This window comes from Anoplophora glabripennis, unplaced genomic scaffold (genome assembly GCF_000390285.2).
Source record: "Anoplophora glabripennis isolate ALB-LARVAE unplaced genomic scaffold, Agla_2.0 scaffold1439, whole genome shotgun sequence".
NCBI classification, from domain to species: Eukaryota; Metazoa; Arthropoda; class Insecta; order Coleoptera; family Cerambycidae; genus Anoplophora; species Anoplophora glabripennis.
The window spans coordinates 55,996-68,124 of NW_019417536.1; the positions used below are offsets into that span (position 1 = coordinate 55,996).

Genomic DNA, 12,129 nt, shown 5'->3' on the forward strand with positions numbered 1-12,129 from the left:
AATAAAGGCATAAACGGTTTGGATGACGCGTGTAAAAAACATGATATAAGCTATGCCGATAGTAAGGATCTTAAAAGTCGTCATGCTGCTGATAAAATTTTAGAGCAAAATGCCTTAATGAGATTTAAAGCAGAAGATGCATCTTGGAAGGAGAAATTAGCTGCACTAGGAGTTGCTGGAGCTATGAAAGCTAAAGTGAAACTTGGTATGGCATATGATAAAGAAGAAGAAGAAAAAACCTCAAATATTATGAATAATTGTGTAAAGTCAATGGTAAAAGTTAAGAATTCAACGGAAAAATCTTTACAAAATATTAACACATGTCTAGATACAATGCAACAATTTCAACAAACAGGTGTTAAAAATCTGAAAAGAAAAAAACTGAATAAAACAAAAAGGTTAAAAAGAAACATATATTCAATCAATAGTGGAATTGTGGATTTTAATGAAAATCATACACAAAATTTACAACAACAACAACAACAACAACAACCTTCACTGACATATAACAAGATAGAATCCCATAATGATAATGATAATAATAACGATAACAGAAGTAGTATTAAATTTTCTAGAAAAAGAAAATCAGACATAAAAAATTATAGTCCTTTTAAAAAGACACGTAAAACAAAAAATAGTAAAGTTGATAGAAAACGAAATTTAAGTAAAAACAGTGTGTCCAGAATGAAAAAGTTAAATAAAACTACAGTAAACAAAATAATGAAGATGAAGAGAAAAAAGAGAAAACTCGATTTTGATGGTGAGGAGGAGGAGGAGGAGCCTTTTAAGAAATCACGTAAAATAGATATTAGATCTTTTAGAAAGAGAAAGTTAAATATTGAGAAACATGATGATGATGATGATGATCCTTTTAAAAAAATACGTAAATTAAAAGATACTAGATCTAGTAGAAAAAGAAAATTAGAAAAAGAAGACGGTGATGATCCTTTAATAAAAACACGAAAAATATTAGATACTCGACCTAGTAGAAAGAGAAAATTAAATAATAAGGAAGGTGAAGATCCTTTAAAAAAAATACGTAAACTACTTCCTTCTAGGAAGAGAAAATTACATATCATTCAAGGGAATGCAGATCATGATGATGATGAGGGTCCTATTGAAAAAATATCAAAATTATATCATTATGAACCTCTACCAGTGCATCGAAAACGTAAATATATTGATAGTAATGATAGTTTACAAATAGAACCAATCATCAAAAAACCGAGAATTATTTAAATGGTAATAGTTACTCGTAATGACTTCTAGTTTTTAAAAACACGTGAAACGATTAATACCTCGCAACAAAAAATTTTTACAATTATTAGGATTTAAGTTAAAAAGACATTATTAGCAAATTACTTAGAAATTTTTGGTACAGTTTTAAGTTGAGGATTAGTGTAAATATAAGAAAGTTTATCATATTTGTAAGGTGCAACTGTCGATATAAAAAAAACGAAGAAGAACAATATGAGTTTTAATATTTTAAATATTTAAGAACAGGTGAGAGTATCAAATTGGAATATCATACCCATCAACCCTATGCATCAACAAGTTATAATAACAATGATGAAATACGAATACCCANAGAAGAAAAAACCTCAAATATTATGAATAATTGTGTAAAGTCAATGGTAAAAGTTAAGAATTCAACGGAAAAATCTTTACAAAATATTAACACATCTCTAGATACAATGCAACATTTTCAACAAACAGGTGTTAAAAATTTGAAAAGAAAAAAACCGAATAAAACAAAAAGGTTAAAAAGAAACATATATTCAATAATAAACATACAGACATAAAAAATTATAGTCCTTTTAAAAAGACACGTAAAACAAAAAATAGTAAAGTTGATAGAAAACGAAATTTAAGTAAAAACAGTGTGTCCAGAATGAAAAAGTTAAATAAAACTACAGTAAACAAAATAATGAAGATGAAGAGAAAAAAGAGAAAACTCGATTTTGATGGTGAGGAGGAGGAGGAGGAGGAGCCTTTTAAGAAATCACGTAAAATAGATATTAGATCTTTTAGAAAGAGAAAGTTAAATATTGAGAAACATGATGATGATGATGATGATCCTTTTAAAAAAATACGTAAATTAAAAGATACTAGATCTAGTAGAAAAAGAAAATTAGAAAAAGAAGACGGTGATGATCCTTTAATAAAAACACGAAAAATATTAGATACTCGACCTAGTAGAAAGAGAAAATTAAATAATAAGGAAGGTGAAGATCCTTTAAAAAAAATACGTAAACTACTTCCTTCTAGGAAGAGAAAATTACATATCATTCAAGGGAATGCAGATCATGATGATGATGAGGGTCCTATTGAAAAAATATCAAAATTATATCATTATGAACCTCTACCAGTGCATCGAAAACGTAAATATATTGATAGTAATGATAGTTTACAAATAGAACCAATCATCAAAAAACCGAGAATTATTTAAATGGTAATAGTTACTCGTAATGACTTCTAGTTTTTAAAAACACGTTAAACAGTAAATATCTCTAGAAAAAAAAATGTGTAAAATCAATAGAAAAACAAAATGTAACAAAGGAAGAAGAAAATCTATAAAAAAAGTGAAAGGAAATTCCAATGGTGTAGCTTTAAAGGAGGCAATTAAGCAAATTAGAAAAAGTGTTGGCCATCATAAACCTAAAACTGTTGCAGGAGCAATTCAGGTGGCTTTGAAGGCTGCAAAAAAGATTAAAAAAAAGATCAAACCTTCTCGTATCATAAACGTACCAAAAAGAGGAGGAATATTACCACTAATACCGATATTTGCGGGACTTAGCGCTTTAGGTGCTTTAAGTGGAGGAGCTGCAGGTATAGCAAAGGCTTTAAATGATGCTAAGGCAGCCAAACAACAATTAGATGAATCTCAACGTCACAATAAATCAATGGAAGCTATAGCTATGGGTAAAGGTGCCTACTTGAAACCTTATAAACGTGGTTTGGGGCTTTTTTTAGATCCACCTCAAATTTCAAACAGCTTCCGTTGACACTTCCTCGTCGACCTTTAACAAATATCGATATTGACAAATTTGCTAAATCATTGGAAATTCCAAATTTCAGAGGTGTATTTANGATCTGCATTTAGAAGATTTAAGTGACTTTATAAAAAACATAGTAGGTGAAGCATATGTAATCGTTAAAGGACTGAGCAAAAAGAAAGTTTTAAGTAAATTTATTTCCAACAATATAATTAATGTAGACGAATTTAATTGTCCAAATTTTAGAACATTAAAAAAACAAATTTATGGAGACTTGTCATGTAATTGGAGGAATATTAAACCCTACCATTATCATTGTAAAAATCATCTTTTTAATGATATAGCTTGTGCTTATGAAAATGCTATTATATTAAGTATATGGTATAAAAAATATATTAATAAAAAGTAGTTTTAATGTAATGTTATTGTATTAAATATATATGATATAAAAATAAAAAGTAGTTTAAAAATGTATTGTTTTATTTTTTTTAAAATTTAAAGAGGAGGGGGAATCTAAAAAATTTATAAAAGTGATATGTTGCCTTGATGTACTCATATATAGACAAACATTAGTTTGGTAAACAACTCTAAAATTAAAAAAAAAATGTTTTTACTACTCATTTTGGTTTCGTATGCAATAAGTTGCAGTGTTTGTAGAACAGTGTACATACGAGATGATATAAATATTGAGAATTATAATTTTCCCATTGAATTAAATTTGACTATCGAAAATCCAATTTATTTACGAAATGCTGTAAAAATTGAGAATTATACTATTTTGATAGAAGATGGAACCTTTTATTTGTTTGAGAAATCTAAAAACAATTTAGTCTTGATGGAGTATCCTGCAGTCTATTTCCCTGCTACTCAAGAAAACGGATGGAAAGAATTTGCCGTTAATACAACAATAAGAAATTTAAATAATCAAACCATTGGATTTGTAGTTAGCCATGATATGTATCCTATAGAACCGAGGAAAAATTCTATATTGTATTGTGGAGGATATAATTTAGAAACATTACTTGGAAATAGCACATACATTATTTTTCATAATTTAGAATTTAATCTTTACGATTTCAAACAAAACTTTATAGAACTTTCAAGTAGAGAAAAGATATGTTTTATATATATTTAGAATGTTGTAAGTGTTAAATAAAAATAATAAACCAGATGTTACAATTAAATTGTTTTATTTTATTTCTTAATATACATAAATTACTACAATTATGATTTAGAAGGAAAATTTTCATAACATTTTAAATCTATTGAACATTTTCGTTTTCTACTACTACTACTGTACAATCGTGTATGAAAGTTGACCGATGCTGTACAAAAACAAAACATAATTTTACACATTGCACAGTAATTAGTGCCCCCCTTAATTTTTTGTAGCGGTGGAGGTAATGATGATGATGATGGTGAATTAAGTGAAGTGGTAGAAAAAAAAACATTATTATTTCTATTAGTCTCTATATAAAAAATATAATTTATCGATATACGCTTCTGAATCCTTGTAATTGTTGTCTATAAAATCTCTGTAATTGTTCTGGCGTCATACAATTTCTACATAAATTTGTTGGTGTGAAACTTTGAAAACGTCTAGGGCATCTAGTACACTTATACAAATTTGGTCCATTCACAGCTGGCGGATCTGTACCAGTGGTACTACTAATTTTATTTTCTTGCAACAATTTAGGCCGTTGATCCGAATCCGCCATCTCCTCTTTCTGTTTTCTTTTCTAACACATCTACTTCTTCTAATTCCGGGTAAAATATTTTTTCACAAATAAGTTGAGCTATGCGATCACCCTTCTTCACAAGAAAATCCTCATCAGAGTGATTAAATAAAACCACTTTAATCACACCGGTATAATCTTGATCGATGACTCCAGCTAAAAAATAAATTTATATAAATATAGTTTTATTGTTAGTATATAAATTTCTAGACATACCTCCAACATCTATAAATTTTTTTACTGCCAATCCTGATCTAGGTGCTATTCTTCCATAACACCCGTCTGGTAACTGAATTTTAAGGCCTGTATCTATTAACAGTTTACCTCTTGCTGGTACTGTACAACTTGAAATACTACTTAAATCAAAACCAGCTGCTTTCGATGTTGCTTTTAATGGAGCACATGCGTCAGGAACAGTTCTTATGTATTTCAAAGTAGTTTTTTGCAATGATTGCGATGGTATTTGATCTAAAATACTTTGGAGGTGTGACCTCTATGTATGTTAATAAAACAAAGGTTAATTATATATTAAGTGGATTATTGATTGAGATAGCCCCATGGTAATGTATCTGTATAGATATAATTTACAACTCTTTTATCATCAAAAGGGGTNTGTTAAGTCCTCACCCGTATGCAACCCAAAGCTCACCCTGTCCGCATTCCAATCCGAACCCAAACCAACCGTCCGCACCCTGTTCCCCTCTTACCAAGACAGTACGCCGACAAGCTGCGTCGGTCGAGCTTAAGGGTAGTTCCTAAAAAACAGTCTTGAGTATACGTGCACGTCGACGCTCCCACATCGAAAACCTCCAGTGTTAGGGAGCCTAGAATTTCCGCCAACACCAACCCCAACAGTACAGGTGTCAAACTTCAGCCGCCAGCAGGTCTTACTACTACCCTTCAACGGATATGTACTGTAAGTAATCCCATCTCTTCTATAAAATCAAAATTGCACCTAGCACCTATTATTCCTGTAGCTCCAGCCGAGGACAACAGCAGCCGCCATTTTACTTAATCGTGTATCATTAGATAGCGTTAATTTGTTAAATAGGTAGATTGAAATAAATCCATCTTTGTTTCAAAGGGCTATTTCTTGTCGTTTGCCGAGTTTGGTACACAGCCATTAAAATTCAATTTTAAGTCTTTGGGATTTACAACCCCAAAGAAGCGTGTACTAAACATTGTGGTCCTTCTAGATTCCGGATTAATTCACAGCCACCTGTGGTATTAACAATTCACTAAGCAATACAACGAAATAGCCTATAGTCGAAGCAGACTGGATTTATTTTGCGAATAACTACAGTATAAACTTGATATTCTGTGTAGCAAAGCGTCTATTACAGGCCGGAAAAAAACACATTCACTGAAACATACAGGGTGACCACAGAAAAACGGAGACCTTTCGCCGTTGTTTCTCTGACACACTTCGTTCAGTTTGCTATTAAACCCATATTGTATCGCTTTCAGTGTTTCGGTGCATTTAGGTTGCCACCAGCGGCGTGCGGAAAATAAAGCGCCTCAAAGGTTATAAATAAAAAATATTCGCGTTAGTATGGCACCAAAAAAGGAAACATTAGCTATTCGAAATTTATTAACTTCTCGGATTCACGAAACATATGATCTTGCTCAGGCTGCAGCCACGGATATTTCAAAATTATCTCTGTTCAAAATTAAATATAAATTTTTGGCAGATACTTTGGATGAATTTAAAACGGTTCATATACATATAATGTCACAAGTGCCTGATTCTGAATTAGCAGCTCAGGACGATGTGCGGAAGGAAATTGATGACATATATTCAGATTGTAGCTAGATTTGAAGAACTTTGCTCGGTTGGATCCACCTCAGTCGGTAAGGTTAGGTTAGATGTGCGGAAGGAAATTGATTACTTATATATTCAGATTGTAGCTAGATTTGAAGAACTTTGCTCGGTTGGATCCACCGCAGTCGGTGAGGTTATGACATCCTCTATGTCGCCGGGCCCAACACCTGTTAACTCTTCGCCACATATAAGATTACCCAAGCTGGAATTAATAAAATTCTCGGGTGATCTCAAGAGTTGGCAAACCTTTATTGATATTTTCGATAGCTCGGTTCATAACTGCGTTTATATTTCGGAAATAAATAAATTCCAGTATCTGATTGCATCATTGACCGGCGAACCTCTGGTATTAGTAAAATCAATTCCCTTAACTGCTGCCAATTACGAATTAGCATATAACACTCTCGTCGAACGCTATTCTAACACAAGACTATTAACGATGCACCATTGGCGTGCCATAAAAAATTATCCTTCATTAACAACAGACAATTTCAAAGCGCTTCGGCAATTAATCGACACTTTCAGTGAAAATATCGCAGTTTTGGAAAATTTAGGTTGTAATGTTAAAGATTGGGACTTTGTATTAACAGACATGCTTTTAGACAAGTTAGACCCTACTACGCGAAAACGGTTTGAATTAGATTCTGACGCCACAGTCATGCCCAAATATGATGAGGTTAAGAAGTTTATCTTAAAGCAATGCATCGCGCTAGAAACAGTCGATACTCCCAAGCAAATATTCAATCCTGCCACCTCGCAAAGATCCTTGAAGCATACAGCCAATCAGAATGGCTCTTCAAAATCTTCACATACAAGATCATTTGTAGCTAATACTAACCAGGCATCTTCAACCAATTCGTTATCATGCCCCCTTTGCAAATCGAATCATTTTTTATTTCGGTGCCCCACGTTCATGGCAAAATCGCCTACAGATCGCTTCCAAGCAGTCAAACAAGCACGCTTATGTGTCAACTGCTTACGTCAGTCCCATTCCGTGAGCAACTGCCCTTCGCAATATACTTGCAGAATTTGCAATCTCAAGCATCATTCGCTACTTCACTTCAATCAGCCGCAGTCAAGTAACTCTGGCGGGGACTCTAATCTGGGGACACAAACTCAACCATCCCCAAGAGAAGAATCTCCCATGGCCACAACAACTGTCAATGCTTGCACCAGCGTATCATCTTCGAAAAATTCCTCCCAAACCACGGTCTTACTAGCAACCGCATCCTTCGAAATTGAAAACAAATGGGGGAATTTCTCTACTATTCGTGCCCTGTTGGACCCCGGTTCCCAGGCATCATTCATCATCGACTCCTCTGTAAAACAACTTGGTTTAAAGAGGCTCCCAAATCATACTTCCATCCTTGGACTCAGTCAAGCTTCCACCAACTCAGTAGGCAGGACTACCTGTCATATTCGACCCCATGGGTCCCAGGAACCTGGCATTGAGCTAGAGGCCCTGATTCTCAAAGGTATTTGCTCCCAACTACCAAGTTACCCTGTTGACTTGTCCCAAATTCAATGTTTCAGGGATTTACAGTTAGCTGATCCACTCCTCGATAAACCAGGTCCCATTCACATGCTCTTGGGAGCAGACATATACCACACAATTGTCACTGGTCGTAATGTCATACAGGACAAATCCCAAGGACCCATGGCCATTCACACAATCTTCGGTTGGGCTATATTAGGTCCTATTACTAGTGTGAAACCATCCGAAATTCAATCCTTCTTCACCACCGTTGAACCGTGTCTAGATGTTGTTCTCAAAAGATTTTGGGAAATCGAGGAGGTCCCATCAAAGCCTATTACATCGCCGGACGATAAAATCGTTGAAACCCTTTTCCAAAACACCCATTTTTGAACACCTTCTGGTCGGTTTGGGGTACTATTGCCTTTCAAGATTCCTTACCCACGATTTGAAAATTCTCGCACGATTGCTGATCGTCGATTTCTCGCGCTTGAGCGACGATTACAATCAAATTCGTCCTTACAAACGCTATACTTCGACTTCATGCAGGATTACTTATCCTCGAACCATATGTCGCTCGTCCAATCTCTTCCGGACGGGGATGAAACTTACTTCATCCCTCACCACGGGGTTCTAACCACCGACGGAGATAGACAAAAACTTCGGGTTGTCTTCGATGCTTCGGCCAAGGCAAACAACCACTTCTCCCTAAATGATACCTTGTATCCCGGACCTAAATTACAATCGGACATCAACAATATCTTACTTCGGTTTCGCACTCACGAAGTCGTCTTTACATGCGATATTCGTCAAATGTATCGTCAGATTTTGATCATTCCAGAACATAGAAAATATCAACTTATTCGATGGCGATTCAGATCCTCTGATCCCATACAAACCTATCAGTTGAATACCGTTACCTACGGCATAAATTCGTCCCCCTATTTGGCCATTCGAACGCTGCTTCAACTAGCAGAAGAAGGCAAACAAACATTCCCCCTTGCCTCTGCTGCTCTCAAAAATGACATCTATGTGGACGACCTAGTATGTGGTGCGTCTTCCATAGAAACCGTCTTACAACTTCGTAACCAACTCATAGCCCTATTACAAACAGGTTGCTTTGAGCTGCGAAAATGGTCTTCTAATCACCCCATGGTGTTAGAGGATATTCCTATTGCTCACCGGCAACAACAAGATCTGAACTTTGATAGTGATTCGAATACCACGGTCAAAGTTCTTGGACTTCAGTGGCACTCCTCATCGGACTCCTTCATCTTCAAAGTCACACCCAGGGAATCGTTATGTACCAAACGTTCCATCTTGTCTGAAGTGGCTCGAATCTATGATCCCATGGGTTTCCTATCCCCGCTAACACTCTTCGCCAAACGTCTTCTCCAAAGATTATGGACTCTCGGGATTGACTGGGATACCATTCCTCCTGATGATGTTCAAAAGGTGTGGTCTCAATACAAATTGGAGCTACCTTGTCTCGGTTCTCTTCGAATTCCTCGCCAATTACTCAATACTTCTTCAAACTCATGCCAGCTACACGCATTTTGTGACGCATCAGAAGTAGGTTACGCTTGTGTAATCTATCTTCGCCTCACCGATCAAACCAACCAAGTATCCGTTCACTTGGTGATAGCAAAGTCCAAGGTAGCACCTCTTAAATGCTTATCGATCCCGCGCCTCGAACTATGTGCCGCGGTTTTGCTTTCGAAACTTGTCAATTTCGTCCTAACAACGTATCAATCTACCCTCACGTTCGACCAAGTTGTAGCTTGGAGCGATTCCACGGTTGCCCTAACCTGGATTCGATCTTCGCCTCATCGATGGAAAAGTTTCGTTGCCAATCGCACAACCTTCATACAAGAACGTCTAGCACCCTCGTGTTGGCGTTATGTTCCATCGGCAGACAATCCCGCCGATCCAGCCTCTCGTGGCCTCCTGCCATGTGATGTTCTCTCATGTTCTCTATGGTGGGCGGGTCCAACCTTTCTACAACAACCTCCCGAGTACTGGCCCCCCGATTCAGTCCAAACTGCCCATCGCATGGAGCTGGAAAGGGAAGAGAAATCGGTAGTCCTTCTGGCACAATCTCAACCGTCGGACATCCAAGATCTTCTAAACCAATTTTCGTCATTGCGTAAGATCCAAGGTATTCTGGCGTACATGCTTCGTTTCATAACCAAGCTCAAATCTCAAAACGAGGCCAGTGGACCGTTGTCCGCCTCAGAACGACACCAAGCCTTACTCCGTCTCGTAAAAGTGGTGCAAGCTGAATCCTTTTCCCATGAGATTTCGGCTATTCGCAACAACCGGAAATATCCAAAACAGTTCCAACACCTTGCTCCCTTCTTGGATGACAATGGAATCCTACGTGTTGGAGGCAGACTGTCACACTCAGATTTATCGTTCTCGGCCAAACATCCAGCCCTCCTTCCACGTAAACATCGTCTCACGGAACTAATTATTCGGCAAGTTCATAGTGACAATTTCCACCCTGGAATCAACACTNTCGTTTCATAACCAAGCTCAAATCTCAAAACGAGGCCAGTGGACCGTTGTCCGCCTCAGAACGACACCAAGCCTTACTCCGTCTCGTAAAAGTGGTGCAAGCTGAATCCTTTTCCCATGAGATTTCGGCTATTCGCAACAACCGGAAATATCCAAAACAATTCCAACACCTTGCTCCCTTCTTGGATGACAATGGAATCCTACGTGTTGGAGGCAGACTGTCACACTCAGATTTATCGTTCTCGGCCAAACATCCAGCCCTCCTTCCACGTAAACATCGTCTCACGGAACTAATTATTCGGCAAGTTCATAGTGACAATTTCCACCCTGGAATCAACACTACCATGTATTTACTTCAACAAAACTTTTGGGTTCTATCAGCGCGTCGAGCCATTCGACATTACTTGTCAACGTGTAATCAGTGTTTTAGAAATCACCCAAGCTCCTATGCCCCTCCGATGGGAAACCTTCCACAAACACGCATCTCGCAAGTCAAACCTTTTAGTTGCGTTGGAGTCGATTATGCCGGTCCCTTCCCAATCACGTTAGGAAAAGCTCGCGGTGCAAAGGCTCGAAAAGCATATCTATGCCTGTTTATATGTTTCGCCACTAAGGCCATCCACCTAGAGTTGGCCTCTGACCTATCAACGGACGCCTTTATCGGTGCTTTGAGGCGATTCATAGCCCGTCGCGGACGCTGCTCTCGGATATTCTCCGACTGTGGCTCCAACTTCATCGGTGCAAATCGCGAACTAACCAAATACATGAAGCTTTCCGTTGAGGCGGAAACCATTACATGGAACTTCAACCCTCCATCCGCTCCACACTTCGGTGGACTGTGGGAAAGCGGAGTCAAATCCGTGAAAACCCATCTCTCTCGTGTGATCGGGAATCAGGTTCTAACATACGAAGAGTTGAATACGTTACTCATTCAAATTGAATCTCTACTGAACTCACGGCCGCTTTGTAGTCTAAGCTCTGATCCCAATGATCTTAGCGTGTTAACACCCGGACACTTGCTAACAATGGAACCGCTGACCTCCGTGCCTGACCCAGATCTGTCTCATTTGTCCCTAAATCGACTCTCGCGGTGGCAGCTAATACAGCGAATGCACCAAGCGTTTTGGTCACGCTGGAAAAATGAGTATTTACATAACCTATATCAGAGAAGCAAATGGTCCCAGTATCAGTCGTTTAAACCAACCAACGTAGGCACCCTGGTTTTAATTAAGGATAATACGGCTCCACCTCTCAAATGGAGGCTTGGCCGAATTGTCGACCTTCACCCCGGCAGCGACGGAATCGCCCGTGTCGCAACCGTACGCACTTCTCAAGGGACTTTCAAACGACCTTTGATAAAACTGTGCGCTTTGCCCTCACAGTAATATCAAGTCCGCGTGTATATAACCTCACCTCGTTTTAGTCAACTCATTACTCTATGTTCACATACCCTTACTTAAAATTCTCATACAGAATTTGGTGGGCGGAATGTTAAGTCCTCACCCGTATGCAACCCAAAGCTCACCCTGTCCGCATTCCAATCCGAACCCAAACCAACCGTCCGCACCCTGTTCCCCTCTTACC

The 12,129-nt window shown here is 37.6% G+C and overlaps 2 protein-coding genes across 2 annotated transcripts; one reads left to right on the forward strand and one right to left on the reverse strand.

Moving 5' to 3' along the window:
• Positions 1-4,291: 4,291 nt before the first annotated feature.
• Positions 4,292-5,334, reverse strand: LOC111692396 (deoxyuridine 5'-triphosphate nucleotidohydrolase-like). The gene is made up of 3 exons (XM_023456391.1): positions 5,321-5,334; positions 4,949-5,223; positions 4,292-4,888 (listed from the first exon to the last, which is right to left on the reverse strand). The coding sequence occupies exons 1-3, from the start codon at positions 5,332-5,334 to the stop codon at positions 4,689-4,691; spliced, it is 489 nt and encodes a 162-aa protein (XP_023312159.1). The 3' UTR covers positions 4,292-4,688.
• A 3,264-nt stretch (positions 5,335-8,598) lies between these two features.
• On the forward strand, positions 8,599-11,930 carry LOC108913397. Its single transcript, XM_023456392.1, has 2 exons — positions 8,599-10,505; positions 10,976-11,930. The coding sequence occupies exons 1-2, from the start codon at positions 8,599-8,601 to the stop codon at positions 11,928-11,930; spliced, it is 2,862 nt and encodes a 953-aa protein (XP_023312160.1).
• The last annotated feature ends 199 nt before the right edge of the window (positions 11,931-12,129 follow it).

Bases quoted from the DNA above. Each gene is read 5' to 3' on its own strand.
- LOC111692396 (XM_023456391.1), bottom strand. The intron at 4,889-4,948 runs GTATGTCTAGAA...TTTATTTTTTAG, and splicing joins AAAATTTATAGATGTTGGAG to CTGGAGTCATCGATCAAGAT.
- LOC108913397 (XM_023456392.1), top strand. From the start codon at position 8,599: ATGTCGCTCGTCCAATCTCTTCCGGACGGGGATGAAACTTACTTCATC. The intron at 10,506-10,975 runs GCAAGTTCATAG...TCAGTGTTTTAG, and splicing joins CTCACGGAACTAATTATTCG to AAATCACCCAAGCTCCTATG.